General features: G+C 38.3%; 1 protein-coding gene across 1 annotated transcript; it reads left to right on the top strand.

The window, feature by feature from the left end:
* The first annotated feature begins 6,894 nt into the window (after window positions 1-6,894).
* LOC138879375 (uncharacterized) lies at window positions 6,895-7,532 on the top strand. The gene is made up of 2 exons (XM_070158985.1): window positions 6,895-7,151; window positions 7,256-7,532. The coding sequence occupies exons 1-2, from the start codon at window positions 6,895-6,897 to the stop codon at window positions 7,530-7,532; spliced, it is 534 nt and encodes a 177-aa protein (XP_070015086.1).
* The last annotated feature ends 12,332 nt before the right edge of the window (window positions 7,533-19,864 follow it).

Below are 19,864 nucleotides of genomic sequence, written 5' to 3'. Positions count from 1 at the left end.
ATTACCACTGACTGCAGACAGGTGCTAATGTGCCTCTCATCTAATGGAAAACCCAATAATCCCAACAAAGCAAGGCTGAAAGTTTCGAGGCGACGTCTTTTCCACTTTGCCTTGGTTGTGCAGAACTCATCCCAAAAGACGTCAAAACTATCCTGTGGTCCAAATCTAGCAAACAAATAATCCAAGGATATCCAGGACTGCTCGAGACACTTTAAATGCTTATTATCTTTAAGGCCCAGGTCGCTGAGGAATCTTGTCCTAGAGTGGTCGCGGGGAAGTATCAAGTCCTTGCCTATATAGCTTAAACGAGTGAGACTAGACATTTCCGCCAAAGTAGGAGTCATCTCATACTCTCCAAATCTGAAAATCAAATTTTGTGGATCCCAATAAGTCAACATCGCCTCCACTAAGTCTGGGCGGGGTGTGATATCAAGAAGGGAAGTTAGGGTGCCCAATTTCTGCATTAACGCATGTTGCTCTAACGATGAAAACATTTTCCACCACTTGATCAACTTCCTAGGAATCTTTACTACCATCAGCAGTTTAGATCGAATCAGCGGGTCCATACCTGAATGAAGCAAACATGGTTAGCGACTCGGGACACTACGTTACCCTACCACGTTGGACAAATGCAGGACACAACTTGGCTATATTTGCAAAATGGCCTAAGTGGCTGAAAGTGGCTATTAGCGCAAACTTGACAAAGTTGACCCCTAATGCATGAGAAATACTCCATCTAAAGCTTACATGGCTCTAATATCCCGACAATCATGGCCTTAAAAAATTACTTTGCGGAAATGGACCCTTTTTTTTTGCAAAAATGGCCGATGTGGCCAAATGTGGCTAGGGATGCAAACACGACATGGATGGACCTTAAAGTGATGTGACACCGAGTTATAAACTCAAGATCCTAAGACAAGAGTAATTGAGCCACTCTTGCAAAAATAACCCTATTTTGCAAGAATGACCGATTTGGCCAAAAGTAGCTGACATGCAAGTTTGACAAGAATGAACTTTAGAATTAAGAGGACACTTTATTGTAGACTCAAGATCCTAAGACAAGAGATAGCAAACTACTTTGAGAAAACATTTCTATTTTTGCGAAAACGGCCAAATATGGCTATACATGCAAGATTCGGCTACGGCCCCGGAAGCCAAGAACCTATGACCTACTAGGAAGACCGAACCCTATGTGGGTTGCCTACGTATCACGTCTCGAAAGACGAGAATCAGGTTCGCGTAGTTCAGGAAGATTAAACATGGGAGGAATCCTTTTTTTTTAAAATGCAACTAATTTGGAAAAACCATTTTTTTGTATTTTTGATGAAAATTGAAAAACATTTATTTATTTTATTTTTTTGGTTTTTTCTTTTCTCTTTTTTTTTTGAATTTTTGGGAAAATGATGAAAAATGTAAAATCTTTTTGGATTTTCTCTTCATTTTTTTTTAGTTTTTGAATTTTTGGAAAATGTAAAATCTTTTTGGATTTTCTATTTTCAAAGTTTTTTTTTTGAAAATAATGGAAAAGTGTAAAATCTTTTTTTGGATTTTTCATTTTCATTTTGATTTTTGGAAAACTATAAAAAATGTGAGTGGGCCCTACTTTCTTCATTTTCACCCTTCTTTCCCAAGCATCGGTCCACCAAATGACCCTTTTACCCAAACAAATGCAACATTTAGCACATAGGATGATTAAATATCATTTTGGGCCATGAGCCCATTTTGACAAAATTTAGACAGGCTTCCTACAAAGGGACACGGTACCTGGGACCGAGCCCTACTAGGTCTAAATGACATGATGCAAATAAAAATGACCTAAAGGCTGACCTAAGTTTGGGGTTCACTAACAAGGCAATTCGGGGGAGCGTATGGTCGATGGTGGCTGCTCAAGCTTTCCACCCACACCATACGTCCGACGCCCCCCCCCCTCCTAAATCAAGGGTGACTCAACAAAGAGTTCGTGCACGCGACGTGTGCTCCGAGACTTGTTGCGGAAAGAATTGACTGGGTAATGCATATGATGACAGTTATAAAGCAGTAAACACATAAAGCAAAAATTGTAAACACATAAACAACTAGCAAATAACAAGATATAAAAACGTAATAGAAATTAAGTAAGGCTAATGAAAAAGCATAAAAACCTCAACCAAATATTCTAAAAGCCAACAAAATCAAGTACTAGCTCGAACCCGCAAGTCCCGAGCAGAGTCGCCAGAGCTGTCACACCCCCCTTTTTAACAAATTTCAATAACCTCGCTAACCCTCTTAAATAAATAAAGAGATTGCAAAGCTTGAAAAGGGTTTTTGATTAAAAAGTGACAAAATTGTGTTCAAAAGGAAATAACTCAGAGTCGCCACCTGACATTGCTTCGGTGTGCCAGGTCACCGTTTTTAAAAATAATTTTCCTTTTAAAACACTTTGGACTCCAAATTAAGTCCGCACCAGAGATTCGGGTAAGGGTGTTCAATTGACTCGGGGAGAAGGCTTTAGGCACTCCCCAAGTCCCGTAACTAGTACGGTTGCATACTTGATCTAATCGGCTTTTAAAATATTCAAGTTGAGGTAAAATCATGGAAAAATAAAATAAACACACATGAGGCTCGAGGTCGTCCCCATCTAATAAAAAGAAAATGGAAATGAAAATAAAAATAAAAATAAAAATACTACGAATTCTGCTATCGATCTCCAAGTACAAATACTTCGGGGCATACCCCAGAATAAAATATATACAAATCCTTCGAGGCATTCCCCGAATAAATTTAACTAAGGGAACAACCTCTCGCCTCGAAACCAATAAAAATCCTAAGGCTTGACTGTCCAAACGTGGTCGACCTAACATGCTTCTAGCGACTAGAGTAGGAGTAAGAGAATAAAATGAGATAAGAAATATAAAGGATGCAAATTACCCTTTTAATCTGAAATTCCCAACCCCAACGACCATGTACAGTACTTCTAATTCATAAAGATAAAGTCAAATGAAGGGACAAACATCAAACAATTGGAATGAAGAAACAAGTAAATGGCAGTAAACAAACAAAAAGAGACGAAACCTCGGTTAAACATCAAAGGACGACCCTTCTAACAACAGAGAAGCATTTATATATTTTTCAAATCTTGAACACAAAAAAAACATTTAATTTAAGCAAAAATCACATTCAACCTCAAATTCATGAAACATCCCAGCAAATCATAATGCAAAAGTGCCAATAAACAAAGTGAGTTGACAGGACACTTGAGATGATCTAAAAATAATAACTAATATGGATACCACACCCTTTCCCAAAATGCACCCTGCTTGATTTACTAACTCATGATCAAACTAACTATATGGGAAAACAACTCACAAATCCAAGCCAACTAGTTCTGTCTAATCATGGAAACAACAGAAGTTCTCGTCCAACATATGTGAAAAGGTATAGATCTGTCAATTTGATAGAGCAATGAGTCACGTGTTATATGGATCACTGGAAGGCATGGACAGTGTTATTCAAAACAGGGAACACCAGTTGACTCACTCATAAACTACTACACCAAATAACTTTGAGAATTCAAAAAAAACTTTTGTTCTTTCAATTACATTTGAAGGATGTTTGCAGCGAGGAAAATTTTCACAACTTAGCCTAAACTTCTCAGGACATAAGGTTAATTAAGTGATAATTTTAGTACCGAGAGTGAAAAGAGCATGCCAGTAAACATCACGCTTGCCTCAAGATAACTGAACCTAATGAACTTGGCATCAAGAAAAACACCAAAAAGAACAGCGTATGGAATACAATTTCATCGAGATTAGGTCCAATACTTCGATATTAATATATCACACTAATTAAAACAAGCAGAGATCCAAATAGTTCACGCTCGTTTACCGTCTAAGAGATTTCACCTGAAGAATTTGATGAACACACATTTGACATAAACGAAACAGGATTCCAAGAAAGTCACAGAATACTCAATTAGCTCACAACTTTAAAAGCTTCACAAACAGGCTATTCGATTCAGGGAACTATACAAAGAATTAGATCAGCTATTTCGATTTCTTGAAGCCTTGTAATCAATTCTTCAGTAGTAGGAGGAAAACAGATTTGAAGTTAAAATATACTTCTAACATAACGACAGAACATAACACATTCACATCGAAGAGAATTCATCCGCAATCAATCAACTTTCAAAACTAGCAAAAACAGAACCAAAAGAATAAGGAAATGAACCTGAATGTAGAAAGCTTTTGATTGAATTTGTTTGTATTCGATTACAAACTGACTTTCCGACGAAGTTTTGAAATGAACAAGCAAAACAGCAGCAGCAAGAATCACGAACCATAATTCGATCGCAAATGAACCCTAGAAACTCGAATCGACACCTCGACTCAATTTTGCGACGAACACACAACCAAACTTCAGTAGCGCATAACGGAAACCATCTCCATTTTTTGCAACCAAAAATCGAAATTGGAAAAGAAGAGACGGAACATATGTTTTTGAGTTTTTTCTTTTATGCAGTGATCGAAGCAAAGGAAAAGAAAGAATACTGATTTTCTTTCTATATGTTTTGTATTTTTTTCGAAATTAAACTATGTCTAAAAAACTGAGAATTGTAAATGAAAACATAAGGAAAGTTTCTTTGTAAACCTTAGCTTCTTTGAAAAATGGAAAAATGAGAAGAACCCTAGTTTTTCACGCACTCTCCCCCCCCCCAAACTCTGTCCAAAGAACCTCCATCTATATTATATATATATATATATATGCCCTAGAAGCTTCTTCAAGAAAACCGAAAATCCTCAAAAATCCGTGTGGACCCCCAAACAAAATCCGAAAATCCTTATTTTAACAAAAACCAAAAAATGGAAGTCTTGGATCAAAATTTAATCCAAAGGCTCCCATTTTCCAACCTTTATTTCAAGGACTCAGATTTTTTGTTTAAGCATAAAAAATAAAGAAGAAATCTGTGTGAATCGGATTGAAATGATGAGATTTGTTCGGAATAAATGACGTAGAAGAAGGAGAGAAGAGCGGGGGGACCAGTGGGTTAACTCGCCGAGTTGGCGAGTTTTTCCGGCGAGTTTGGGGTGAGGGACGCAGCAGAGATGGAGGAATAAGGAGATGGGGCGGACTTGGGCTGCTGGGATTCGGGGATTTAGGGTTAGGTTAGGGTTATATTTGGGGTGTGGGGATTAATTTGGACCGTTGGATGAAGAGGCATGAATGACTAGGATTTAATTGGGAAAATAGGGCGGGTAGGTAGGTTAACCCGGCAGGTCATTGGGGCTGCCAGATTTGGGCCTTTTCTTGTGTAAAATTGGGCCCAAAAATTTGTATTTCTTCAATTTCTAAAAGTCCATTAAATAACCAACTCAAAATTAAAACTAATTTCAATTAATTAAACAAACTATGTAAATATACTATATATTTTCTAATATATCATATTTTATATAAATTAAAAGTAAGAGTGAAAATCGTAGTAAAAACAAAATATATGGCTATAAAAATCTTAATAACCTAAACTAAATAGAAATAAGATAAAACATGAAACTATATAATTTGTGTATATATATATATATATATATATATACATATAATAAATAAAATATATATATACATATATATTATTTTTATTTTTATTTTTTTTGTTTTTGTGCCTTAAAAATAGAATTAAAATTAGTAATAAAGTAAAATCCTATAGAAATAAACACAAATAAATATCCAAAAAAAATAAGTAAATATTTCTTTAAAAATACTACTTTTAAAAGTTGTGCGGGTCAAAAATTACGTGCTTACAATAATAAGGAAAGTTAGGATAAACCTTATACTTCACTTTAGTTATTCAAAGCAGAGCAAGAAAACATGATACTAGCAGGTGGTTAGTAAAAGAGTAGTAAATAAGTTTTGAGTAAATACAGTGAATTAGCAATTTCAGCAGAGCTGTAAGATTTGATTCACTTAGCCAGGTTAACTATAGTGAGTGGATAAATGTTTGAAATATCGAACATCTGTTAGAACCCATGAAGTTTAAGTTAAACCCGAAGTGCAATGACAGTGGAAAAAAAACAAAAACAAAAATCAGTTAGCAGTAAGAGATCAACTACAAAAGAATAGCCTTTAAGAATTATCGAAAAGAGGTTTCCCCAAGATTGACAGTGTGAGCAGAGTTAGATTATTATGATTGTGTATGATAGTTGTGAATACATTAGCTTTCCGTTTTGTGATTAATTTTGTTTTCCTAGCTCAGGAGTAAGTTGGAAGATGAGTCATTAGAGTGCAAAGAATTGCAGAAAATAAGGAAAGTTATTCGGATCCCAACAAAAAGAGAAGGATCCGCAAGTATAAGACCTTTGGTCTAAGGGGTGAAGCAAAAATTTTTAGTAAGTCCAGTTAAAGATCTGAAACTCGAATAGTTAGCATGGATATGGAAAAGAAAATCAGTTCGGTAATGAGGGAAAATTGTATAATTACCACAAGGAATATGTCTAGCATGTGTAAGAAACACAAAGTGAGTAGAATGACTACCGAACTTAGTTATTGATGATAAAGTGATCACAGATAAGCTATTACATCATGCCCAGTTATGTATTATGAGGGCAGTGCCATTGCACGAGACTCTAATATTCCGAGTAGTGGTCAGTGACTTAGCTCACAACAATACTATAAGTGTTTTCATGAAATTCTTAAAACGATAGTCAAGTGTGGGAAGTATAGCTCATGAAAAAGGTAGACAAGAGAACTATGTTGAAAGAAGTCCACTACTTAGCCAGGGTAAGAGCTCAACTTTCGGACACCAAAGATAGCGGAGTTGTTGTGTAGAACAAGACTTGTTCCTCCTTAGAAGCCGAAGTAAAGGAGAAATAGTTTGATGATCCCTACTTGGTGTAGCTGAAAGAGGGGATTCATATGCATAAGATGATGGCTTTTGAAAAAGGGGGAGATGAAGGTACTTTGAGATATAGAGGCAAACTATGCGTTCCAGATGTAGACGGGCTCATAGAGCGGATTATGTCAGAAGCCCACAACTACAGGTATTCTATCCACCTGGGTTTCCCAAAGATGTATCATGATCTTAAAGAGATTTATTGGTGGAACGACATGAAAAAAAAAGTTGCAGACTTTGTGGCCAAGTGTCTGAATTGTCAGCAAGTGAAAGTCGAGCAGCAGAAAATCAAGTGTTTATCTCAGAACACAAACATACTTTAGTGTAGATGATAAATATGGACCTTATAATAGGAATATCTTGCTCATTTTGAAAGCATGATTTTTATGGGCGAAGGTGCAGATTGCCAATTAGTTGGTTTGAAGTTGGTGAAGCAGAGTTGCTGGGACCAGATTTGGCCAATCAGTCTATGGAGAAAGTGAAGTTGATTCAAGGGCATTTGAAGACAGCTCAGAGTCGCCAAAAGTCCTATTCAAACATGCAACATAGAGACCTAGAGGTTCAAGTTGATGATTGGGTATTTCTAAACATTTCGCCTGAGAAAGGTGTTATAAGATTTGGGAAGAAAGGAAAGCTCAATCCCAGATACAACGGCCCATATAGGATCCTATGAAGGATCGGGTAAGTAGCTTATGAGTTAGAATTTCCACCATAATTAGTTGTTGTACACCAGTATTTCACGTGTCATGTTATAACATTCAAGTTTCCAATATTCATATCTCATGTCACGACATTTATGTTTCTAGTATTCAGATCTCATGTTAGAATATTCAAGCAAGTTCAGTACTCAGATACTCATGTCAGTCCAGTACTTAGATATTCATGCCAGCTTAATACTCAGATATTGATGTGAGTTTAGTGATCAGATATTCACGTCAGTTCAGCACTCAATTATTTGTGCCAGCTCAGTATTCATATATCTATGCTAGTTCAGGACTTACGTATCCGTGACAGACTAATATTCACGTATATGTTTCATGTTATGCATATTATGATGCCATGTGGAGCTAGATTATGCTATGTTAGCTGGTAGGTATTTTGGTAAAATGTCGAAGGTATCTAACCTTCTCATTCAGACCTTATATTACAATCTCCATGTCTTTCAGTGTTTAGTCTATTTAGTATCCATTCAGTCTAGTACCTATTCAGTTCAGTATCTCATCAGTTCAGTAATCGTGTATTCATTCAGTTTAGTATGCAAGTATTAATGAAAGTTCATATTCCCACCAGACCCATTCAAGGTCCGGAGTTAGCCGAAGATACAGCCAGGACAATCATTCGAGGACGAATGATCCCAAAGGGGAGATAATGTAACACCCCATAAATTTGAATTAGTTGTGGATGCATTAAATAAGTATTAATGTGATGTTTATCAATTGGTTATGATAATAAGTGTACGAGGCATATCATAAGTGATTTGGGGTCCAAGGAAAGACCTAAGTCTAAGCCAAATTAGAAAATTACATGATAGACTAAAATTCTAAATGAGCACGCACAAGACTATACGTTGGACGAGCATATCTTCAAACCGTTCATCATTTGGACACTCCTACCAGAGGTTATGACAAAATTACCAAACGCTGGTTGAATTTTACACTACCACGCCACCCCATGCGTCGCGCCATGCGATGCGGCTATGTAGGTTATCAGAGCACCCCCAAAATTCATTACTAGACACATATTTCATTACCACACCGCCCCACACGGCGCCCCATGCACCGCGACTGTACAAATCTTCGTTTTTTTTCAACCCGACCCTATTTTGATATAAAACCTTCGGGGGTTATTTTTCCAACTTCATTTGGATGAATTTTAGGGTTTTCCTCCACCCTATCAAGACCTCCAACCCCTCCCATCTTCAAGGTAAGTAATCCCCATTATTTTGGTGTGCATGCCATCATTTATACACTAGTATTGATGAAATCTACACATAAAATGCTTAGATCTTCAAGGGATTTCTTCAAGAACTCAAAGGAGGGTTTTGCAAGATTTCTTCCAAAAAATTAATCCTACACCCTTAGACTTACATGTATGGATTTATTAAGGGAATATGAGTATGAATAAGTATTGGAACTCTTGGTATGGTGATTGGAAACCATAAGTTCCCAATTTAATTACACAACTATTATAGAGATTGAAAGATGTTTATTTAATGGAACTTGGTTGGTAGGGTGTGGATGGATGGTCATATATGTGATGTTGGAAGTTATAAATTGGTTAATCATGATGGTGGGATAAATTGTTGATGAATGGTGGTAATTAGATGAACTAACTATATGGTAATGAGATGTAGAGATTTATGCCTACAAGGTGTTTGATAATATGCCTAAATGGCTTAAGTTATGGAATTTGTTACTAATATTGGTTCCATTGGATGTTCTATTGTACATTGAAGGTTTTAAGTGTTGTGGATCATTGTAGTATCACTAAGGGGTGAAGTTGAGGTATGTGAGGCTAACTCTCTATGTTTGAGAATGTTAATGATTCTCCCTACACTTCGTTTCTTTTATGACATATCAATTGCCTCAGAAATATAGTTAAGCCTAGTTCTTTGAATAGTTCTAGAACTTCTATTCTCTAGATTCATAACTCGTTCATGAATTTCATTCTGAACATTGTGAGCTTAGTTCGTATTCAATATAGACTTGGGTTTGATGTCCCTAAGTCTCAGTATAGCTTACTCAGCATGATACAAACAGTTAAAGTTTCATTGTTCATAATCAGTTCAAGAATACATGTCTCATTCTAGTCCTATTCAGTATTCCAATATTATGTAAGTCAGTATGATTCAATATTCCAGTATTATGTAACTTAGTATGATTCAGTATTCCAGTATTATGTAACTCGGTGTGATCTAGTATTCCAGTATCATGTAACTCAGCATGATTCAATATTTCACTATTATGTATTGACGTATGATTCTCAATTCCTAATTTTAAATCCCTAAATATCGAACACTTGTATTTGGGCCTGAGGCCACAGTTAATGCTTTATGCATCATTGGGCCTGAGGCCGCAGTTAATGCTTTATGCATCTTTGGGCCTGAGGCCGCAGTTTATGCTTTATGCATCATTGGGCCTGAGGCAGCAGTTAAGTATATGTATACTTGGGCCCGAGGCCATAGTTGTGCACATATATATATTGGGCCTGAGGCAGTAGTTTCATATTAAGATAAACAATTTGTTCATCATTCAGAAGAGGGAGTATTCATATATTTACTTCCTTTGTTCAGTTCAATTATTAGTTATCAGTTATCAGTTATCATTTCAGTTATCTATTATCAATTCTCAGTTATCAGCTTAGTTTTAGTTTAGGCATTTATAATTCTTTCTTTCAGTTGCTTTACATACCAGTGCAATTCAAATGTATTGACGTCCCTTTTGCCCGGGGCCTGCATCTCACAATGCAGGCAATGATTTACAGGTTGATGATTCAGAGCGCTAGGATTCTCGTACCAGTTATTTGGTGATCCTTAGTTCTTTCGGGGTATTATCATTACTTTATAATCTTTCAGCATTTACACATAGTCAGTGTTTTCAGTACTTCATTAGAGGCTTCATATACTAAAGTAACAGCTAGACAGAGTCGCATACTTTTCATATTAAGCTATGTTGACTACAAACATGTTTCAAAATTATATTAGTATTTTCGCACTTTGATTTTTATCATTCAGACTTTCAGTATATCAGCATGTGTTAGTTTATCTTCCGCATTTAGTATGTTATGATATCACATGTTCATTCAGCTAGCCAATTGGTTCGCTTGGTCACATGTAGCCAGGCACCGAGTGCCATGTTACGTCTAGGCCCAGGTTCGAGGCGTGATAGGTCTTAGGCGCATTGAGTTTTCTTTCACTAATGGGCATAACAACTTTCAATTTAAACATGATTGAAATCATACTATGTCGACATATTGGCCACACTAGCATACATTCCCGACGGAGAACACAAGACGATAGGAGAATTTGGAGAGCAATTTTTAGTATATATATCTCACAACAAAAGCTTATTCGGAATAATCAAATAAAGAATAACTCGGAATGCGGTAATTAGGTACTTGGGTCAACCATACTTGAAACTCATGGGAACATCATGGAATTCGATTCCAAGAGAGAAGGTTAGCCAACATACCATAAATTCATCCTTTATAGTACTATAATGGTCCACCACACTGAACAACTTCAATCTACAACAATGCAATACATTTGTACCAATATTAGTAAGATTTCTATAATTTAAGTCATTTAGACTTTTTATCAAATATCTAATGTGCATATCTTTCTACAACCTCCTTCAATGGAATTTCTTCACCTAACAACAACCTTCCATACTAATGATTAACCTTACTATCGTGTCTAGGTCATATACAACTTCCATTAGCACATGAATGCCCAACAATGCACTCCCAAACCATCAATCTCATCAACTAAACCATTTTTCAATCTCGACAACACCAACATAACCTAAGTTAGGCACGTGTGGCTTTCAATCACCGTCCCATAAGTCCTTACATATATTTCATACATAAATAATCACCATGAATTAGTTAGAGATTGTAGACATACCTCTTGTAGTGAGACTCTTAAAAATCCCACTTGTAGTGTTCTTGACCAATTTGGAGATTTGAATGGAAATCTATGGATCTTCAAGATTAATCCTTGTTAATATAAGTGTTTAGGAGTAATAATCAACTAAAATACTCCAAAAACATTACCTTTGTTCATGGGAGGGAAATATAGGAGGGATTCCCCTTGATATGAAATCCCTAGCTCAAAGAAATGGCTTAGCCGCTCTCTATACCCGGACTTAGGGGTATTTATAGGGCTACTACGTGCGTGGCCGCGCACCTGGAGACTGACTGTGCATCTGGCCACTCACACAAGGCAGAAACCTCCTTATATATGTGGCCATGCATCTAGGTGCGCATACAGGGTAAGTCAGATAAAATGGCCATAAATTTCTGTAGAGATATCCAAATTACAAAGGTTTGATTCGTTGGAAACTAGACTCAAAGGGCTTTATTTTGATATGTGGATCACCTCCTAAGTCTTTATAGTTTGGTAGTAGCATGCGTTTGATGTCGGATGTTGTGCGAATTTATCTGAAACTTTAGCCCATTGCATAGTTCCCAACATGGCTTAGTTCTAGGGATCTCCTTAGGCCCTCAACAATACCCAATACACATCCTACACTTTATATCATGATCATATATGTTGTTACAGTCCTTAACCCCTCGAGGAAGGAAAAACGAGACTTAAGCAACGTGAGAGCTTGCAAGTGCAACTAAAACTTTGCAATTGCGATGTACTAGCACCAAAAATCCCAAACTTCACTGAAATCACCCCAAAAATCATCTGGAACCTCCAGGATACAAACAATATATGCATTTTAATCATAAAGCACGCTATGGATCTGCTCTCGCGCTCGAAATGCTGAAAAGTGGTTGTTTTGACCCGATATTGACTATGGTCAAACTCCAAATTTCTTAACTTAACTAGTACCTCAACCAATGATCTAAAACATAACCAAGCCCATCGGAACCCCGTCAAATCATACCAAAAAGTCCCAAAATACCAGAATCTACTCGAGACCTCAAATACTGAAACATAACATTAAAACCATGAATTGCACCTCAATTCAAACTTTATGACAACTTTTTCATGCAAGTCCCAAATGATACAACTGAGCTATTCCAACTCCCAGAAGCGCAATTTGAACTCGATATCAACAAAGTCAACTCCCGATCAAACCTCTCAACCTTTCAAACCTTCGACTTTCCAACTTCTGCCAAATATATAACAAATCGACGTACGGACCTCCAAATCCAAATCCGGCATACACCTAAGTCCAAAATCACCATACAAAGCTATTGGAATCATAAAAACACTATTCTGGAGTCATCTACTCAATAGTCAAACTTCGGTCAACTCTTGCCACTTAAGCTTCTAAAACAATAATCATTCTTCCAAATCAACCCCGAATCATATAAAAATCAAATCCGGCCACTCACACAAGTCATAATGCACAATACAAAGCTACTCGATACCTTAAGCCACTAAATGGAATAATAATTCTCAAAATGATCGATCGGGTCATTACAATACTGCCTTTGTTTCTACCGAGCGCGAGTCTACCTCTATTAAACCAGAAAATAATTTGGAGGTAGCTTTGAATTAAAATTTGTAGAGGTCGTAGCTGTCGAGGAGAAGAGGGACTGGATGGAATATAGGTATAAGAGGATCATGGAACAAAATAAGGTTCATATAACCACAATCCTTGATCTCGATCTTAGCCTTAGTGCCATGAGATCCGAGCGGGGTGGCCTTTTGACAGAGGTTGATAGGCTTAAAGCAAAACTTCAACACCAAGGGGATTCCCTCATTATTGAGAAAACACACTCTATGTACTATATGAGAAGGAAAACCATAGATGAGGCCAAAGCGAACATCATTGAAATGGACGATGAGACCGCCAAGGACCGAAGGCTAGAGTTAACTTCTCAAGACCGTCTCCCTGCTCAGACTGATGAAACAGACTCTTCTAGTGCCGATTCTTAGTTCTTAGGAACTGAGGAGGAACTTGTGGATCCGCCTACTTCCCCCGAGGGCCAGTGCCTTTCTTCCCCCGAGTTCTGATGGCAATGTAGTTTAGCCTTTTTTCTTTCTTTTCTGTTGTTGTTTTCGTTTTCTATTTTTGTACTTATGCCATTTGGCATTTATTATAGAAATTTTTTTAAGCATTGCGCAAAATTCATTCTTTTTGTGTCGAATTAAATAAGGTTTCGTGTGTATTTTATGTGATAGCCTTTGGGTCACGAGTATAAACTCTTCTAGAACTAACCCTTTGCTATAAGGGTTTCATAAGAGAGAGCCCTCTTATGCTTACGGTACTCTTGAAGAGGGCGTTATCTGTTCATTCTAACACTAACATTTGAAGTTTTCAGTTAGCTTTCAAATGGTAAAATTAGTTTATTGTTTGGACACGAAACAAGATCAAAATAAAAGTACTTCATTTTTATTCCTTCAATCCTCAAAATACATAAGTATTCATTTGCTAATAAAAATAAATTGTCAATGCATGTGGCTAACTTGTACAACTTATTTGTATGGAACTAGTTGTGGAGTCCCTATTCCTAATGAGATATTATTGTTCCCGAGTCTCGCAATCCCAATTTTTGTGGCAATCATGTTGTTGTATTCTCGTACCCCCCTAGTGTTTGAATGTGAAGTGTGTGAATTAGAACACTTGAGGTATTGCTCTTCTGATGAAAACACTTGTGAACAGTTGAATAGCCTTTGGTCCGATGGCAAGCTTTACTTCCTATTAGGAATTTGAAATCAAGCCAAAGACTATATAACCATCATGCAATGGTTTGTCCTTTAAATACCTTATCATTTAAAAGTCTTAACTATGCTGATAATGTTTCCTTCGAACTATGTTTTTCGTTGATGCCTCGTTAAAAACCTTCCCAAAAAAACCCCAATTGGGACAAAAACTGGGCAAAGGAAAAAATAGTGTAGCACATACTTTCAGCATAAGCAGGATCCATCAGCAGTAATACTTTTTGAGGTGAGTCATGTTCCGGTTGCTTGGAAATTTGACTCCATCTTGGTTCTCTAGTTCGTATGACCCTTTTCCGGTGACAACTAAAACCTGATAAGGGCCTTCCCATGTCAGACCTACCTTTCCTATGTTGAGCTACTCGGTGTTCTGAGTCACTTTCCTCAAAACAAAGTCTCCCGCAAATATTGGCCCTCAGGTTATAGTATATTTCCATCCTTTGTTTCTGAGCCACCATTCTTATATGCGTCATGTCCTTGCATTCGTCAAGCAGCTCCAGTTTGACCAGCAATTCATTATTTATTTCTTCGTCCATCCAGAAGAACCGCAATGTCGGTTCTCCTACTTCTATCAGGATTAGAGCTTCTACGATATGTACAAGAGTGAAAGGTTGTCTCCCCCGTGCTCAACTTGGTCATCGTCCGGTATGCCCATTGCACTCCTAGTAGCCCTTCGGACCACTTGACCTTGGCTGCTTCCTATCTCTTTTTGAGGTTTTGAATAATCCCCTTGTCGGTTGATTTTGCCTGCCCATTTGCATTTGGATGGTATGGTGAAGATGTGATTCTTTTAAGTTTTAGGTCTTTAAGAAATTTTGTAACCTTGGAGCCTATGAACTGTGGTCCGTTGTCGTAGGAAATCTCTGTCGGTATTCTGGACAGGCAAATTATGTTTTCCCACAGGCAAATTGTCTAATGCATCAACTTCTATGTTTTCTTCTCTCGGGATTTGGGTGATTGACCATTCACAGAACCGTGTGAGTAAAGTTTGAACTTTAATCACATATCGTTGCATGTGTTTCTCTTTTGTGTCAAAAATCCATAAACTTGGCTTACCACCAGTTACGAATCACATTTCATCTCTATGATCTCGGATTCAAGTCCTCAGGCCAATTCGAGTCCCGCAATCAATGCCTTATACTCGGCTTCACTATTAGTTAAAGGAACAGTTTTTATGGTTGCCTCAGAATTTCTCCCTAGGGTGTGATCAGGACTACCTTGAGCCTGGATATTGCACATTAGAAGCTCCATCCATGAACTAGTTCCAAACCCTAGATGTCATTTTCGACACCATCACCGCTTCTTTTGCAGCCAAATTCAGTAGCCTGAGACTAAAATTGGTCACAAAGTCAGCAAAAACCTATGACTTGATCGCAGTACTGGGCTTATACTCAATTTAAATTCACTAGTTCCAACTACCCATTTTGGCCAACTGACCGAAAACTCAGGATGGTGAAGGATATTCCGCAAAGGAAAATTTATCACCACGACTATCGGGTGGCACTGAAAATAAGGCTTAAGCTTTCGGAGAGCTTAGGCTAGTTTTTCGAGGTACGAATAATGTGTTTCTGCTACTAACAAAATTCTGCTAACATAGTAGTTAGGAGATTGTGTACCTTCGTCCTCTGATACCACTAAGTATATCAGCAATTGTTCGCCTTCCTCCAATTTTGATAGTAGCGGAGCGCTTGATAGATAGAATTTGAGGTCTTTTAAGGCCTGATGGCATTCTGGAGTTCATTCAAAGTTTTTCTTCTTCATAAGTGAGAAGAGAAATGAACCTGCGTAGAGCATTGTGGAGTCCATTCTGGAGGTCTTTGGACTTCATTCATGCTTGTCAGCTGGCCTGGAATGTCCTCGATGGCTTTGAGCTTATCAGGATTTACTTCGATCCCTTTTAGTGACACCATGAAACCCAAGAATATACCGGAGCTTACTCCGAGCACGCATTTTTCGGGGTTGAGCTTCATGTTGTGCTTCCTTAGGATATCGAAGGTTTCCTGGAGGTGTTTTAAATGGTCACCTGCATTTAAAGAATTGACCTACATATCATCTATGTGTACATCTATTAATTTACCTATTTATTTCTCAAACATTTTGTTCACGAGCTTCTGATAAGTGGCTCTAGTGTTTTTAAGCATGCAGAGAATCAAATTATAACAATATGTGACAAAGTTCGTTATGAACAAAAAAAATTCCTGATCCTCCTAGCTCATCTTAATTTGATTGTACTCGCAATAGGCGTCGAGGAAACTCATTAACTTGTGCCCAGTCATGGCATCATTCATTTGATCAATGTTAAGTAGTGGGAATGAGTCTTTATGGCATGCTTTATTCAAGTCTTTATAATCTCCCGGATTCAACCAATGTCATGTAACCAAGTTACCTCTTCTTTGATAAGCTTGTTTCTGACCTCTGCTGTTGGGCACTTCTTCTGCCTTACTGGTGGAACGTTTGGGTCCAGGATTAGCATATGCCTGGACAACTCTACTAGGATACGTGTAATATCCTCGTGCAACCATGCGAAATGATCAACATTAGTTTTAAGGAAATCAATAAATCCTTACCTGAGCTCGAGGTCGAGTCCTATCCTTAAGTGAAATTTTCTCTCCAGGAATTTTTTGAACAAACCACTTGTTCAAGTTCTTCTTCTGTGGAGTTGGTCGCGTTTGTTTCTTCCGGTACCTAAAAATGTCTTGGTACATGGTAGGATACCAACGACTTCTCCCCTTTGTAATCTTTGCTCGGTTCAGGAGTAGGCGACGTTTCCTGTAATTACTATGTGTTGAGTTCTTTCCCTTTACTGCTAGCAACCGATACCCAATGCATTTCCCATACTACCGTTGATCCCTTCTTATTTGTTTAATTCCCTCTAGGTTCGGGAATTTTCGTAGTTGGTGATATGTCAATGGCACGACTTTTATCTCATGTAACCATGGCTTGTCGAGAATCATGTTGTAGCCCATGTCTTTGTTCACCACTTCAAATAAGGTGGCCTTTGTGACCCTTACGGCCTTCGTGGGAAGCAAGATCTCCCCTCAGGTTGTCACACTCGCTAAGTTGAATCCAGCGATGAGCTTCGTTGCTGGAATGATGCTTCTGGTAAGTTTGGCTTGTTCCAGCACCCTACATTGAATGAAATCTGTTGAACTTCCTGGGATAACTAAAACACGTTTAATTTTGACATGTATAAAGTTAAGAGAAATTACCAGGGCATCGTTGTGTGGCATAAGAAGTCCATCGGCCTCTGCTTTCCTGAAGATGATGTCATCTTCGGTGACTTCCCGGAGTACCTTGTTGTGAGTCACTGATCCCTTTCTCTTCTTGGCTGTCGAGAAAGTTACATCGTTGATCTCGTTCCCCCAAAAAATCATGTTGATAGTTAGTCGAGTAGGGTCTTCACCTATCTTCTAAGGTTCTGCATTGTCTCTGTTGTGGCAATAATTGTTCTTGGCCCGGTTGCTTAAGAATTCTCTAAGATGGACGTTCTTCAACAATGTTGCCTCCTCATTGCATAGATGCTGGAAGTCCCCAGTTCGATGGCCATGAGTCTCATAATATTCTCACCATAAATTAGGATCCCTCTTGCTGGGATCAGATCTCATCGACCTCGGGAACTATGCTTCCTTGATGTTTCTTATTGCTGATACTAGCACCACTATGCTAACATTAAAATTATACTCTGACAGTCTGGGATAAGTGGAATCTTGGGAACATATTACCTCCTTGTCCTGCAATGACCTATTATTACATTCGCGACTAGCTCTTCTATCGGAGGAGATTCCATCCACTGACCGGAACACTTTACTGCCACATCCATCAGCCCTTTTGTCGGGCAAGAATCGGCCCTTAGAAGATCACTGATATGCATCAAAATATTCCTCTGATTTATCCATGTTCTTTTCTCAATCCCGACCCTTAGTTGATACCAGGAACCCGAGCTAATCATCTTCTATCCTTATCTTTGATTCATAATGGTTATGGACATCCGCCCATATAGTTGTTTCAAATTCGAGCATGCTTCTTTAAGCTGTTGGGAGGCGTCAGAGCTCCTCGGGTTCAACCTCTCGGGAAATGCCTCAGCTGCCCATTCATCTGGCACGACTGATAACAACATCCTTTCTTTTTGGAACCTGATCATGAACTCACACAGCAATTCGGGCTCTCCTTGCGAAATTCTGAATATGTCCACCTTTCGGGCCTAGACCTTCCTGGCCTCGGCATGGGCCTGGATGAAAGAATCTGCGAGCATCTCAAAGGAATCCATTGAGTGTTAGGGTGGGAGCGAATACCATGTTAAGTCCTCCTTCGTGAGTGTTTCTCCGAATTTTTTCAGCAGGACTGACTCAATCTCATATTCTGTCGTTGTATAAGTTGTGATGTTCTCCTGTGGGTCTAAAGTCCAATCATACTTTGGTATGTCCGGCATTTTGAACTTTTGCTGAATCAATTCTGGTGTTGCGCAAGGTTTGAACGACAATTGGGTGCACTTCTTCGAGTTCGGGCCCTTCAATAGGGGTGGTGCACCTAGAATTTGGTCCATTCGAGCATGGAATTCTTTCACGGTTTGGTCCATCCGCTCATTTATTTCCCTCATGAATCTCATGAGTTCGGTTTTGATGGGATCATATTCGTTGTCGTTACCAGATCTGATGTCGATCCTCCCGGCTCTGTCAAAGCCGAATTCACCTCTCGGGGTGTTGTTATCAACCTTTTGAGTTGTTTGATTTGCGGGAGTGCCGGGAGAAACAGGGCCTCTTCCTTTCGCATTGTTGGAAGCGCCTGACAATGCCTGTTATAGCTCTATCATGGCCTCGTCTTTCCTTGAGAGAGGGCCGATGATGTCCTTTTGCTGCTCCTTCAAGATCCTTAACGTTTCCGTAACGTGCTCGTCCTCAGCATCATCAGGATTTATCTCCCGCACACGTTGGGGATATCTCCCAGCTTGGACCGGAGTTGCTATGCCCTCCAAGTTTTTGGTGCCACTCATCGAATTCTCATATTGAGGCGGATCTTCATGTGCCTTAATGTTGTGTGTGATATTGACATCGTTAACTACCATCTTTTTTTATTTTTGCCATGAAACAAAGAACTAAATAAGTTGGTACTAGATACAAGGATCAACTCAATTGCGCAGCTGTCTAAGCCCCACGGTGGGCACCAAACTGTTTACACATAAAACGGTACAGTTGAATTTGTTGCGTGATTTATAGACAAGCGAACTGATTTGATCCCAAAAATAATAAATAAATTAAATGAAAAAATAAAACTTAGCATTGATATCGAAAGAAATAGCAAGCCTACTTCCGGGAGCAAGGCTTACGAAGACAATGAAAGGAACAGTGCTAGACAGGAAATAAAGTTATGTTATTGAGCTTGAAAATAAAATGTAGCATAAGTTTTGTGAGAGATTTTGTGTCCTACAATGGTTGTTCAAGACACTATTTATAGCTATACCTGGGGAACAAGATCCTAGGATCAAGCCCCTCTAAAAAGCCAATAAAGGGGGCCATTGTTAATATATAACGGCAAGCCATGAATGCCAAAATTCTATGCAACGGCTGCATATTTAATAATGAGGAATGTTTTTCACTAAATATCATTTG

Source organism: Nicotiana sylvestris, chromosome 10 (assembly GCF_000393655.2).
Source record: "Nicotiana sylvestris chromosome 10, ASM39365v2, whole genome shotgun sequence".
NCBI lineage: Eukaryota > Viridiplantae > Streptophyta > Magnoliopsida > Solanales > Solanaceae > Nicotiana > Nicotiana sylvestris.
The sequence above is the reverse complement of the archived record's forward strand: the minus strand, read 5'-3'. Positions and strand labels throughout refer to the sequence as shown.

Coding starts and splice junctions, on each gene's coding strand:
- LOC138879375 (XM_070158985.1), top strand. CDS start 6,895: ATGGCTTTTGAAAAAGGGGGAGATGAAGGTACTTTGAGATATAGAGGC. Junction 7,152..7,255: donor GTCGAGCAGCAGAAAATCAA/GTGTTTATCTCA, acceptor TTATGGGCGAAG/GTGCAGATTGCCAATTAGTT.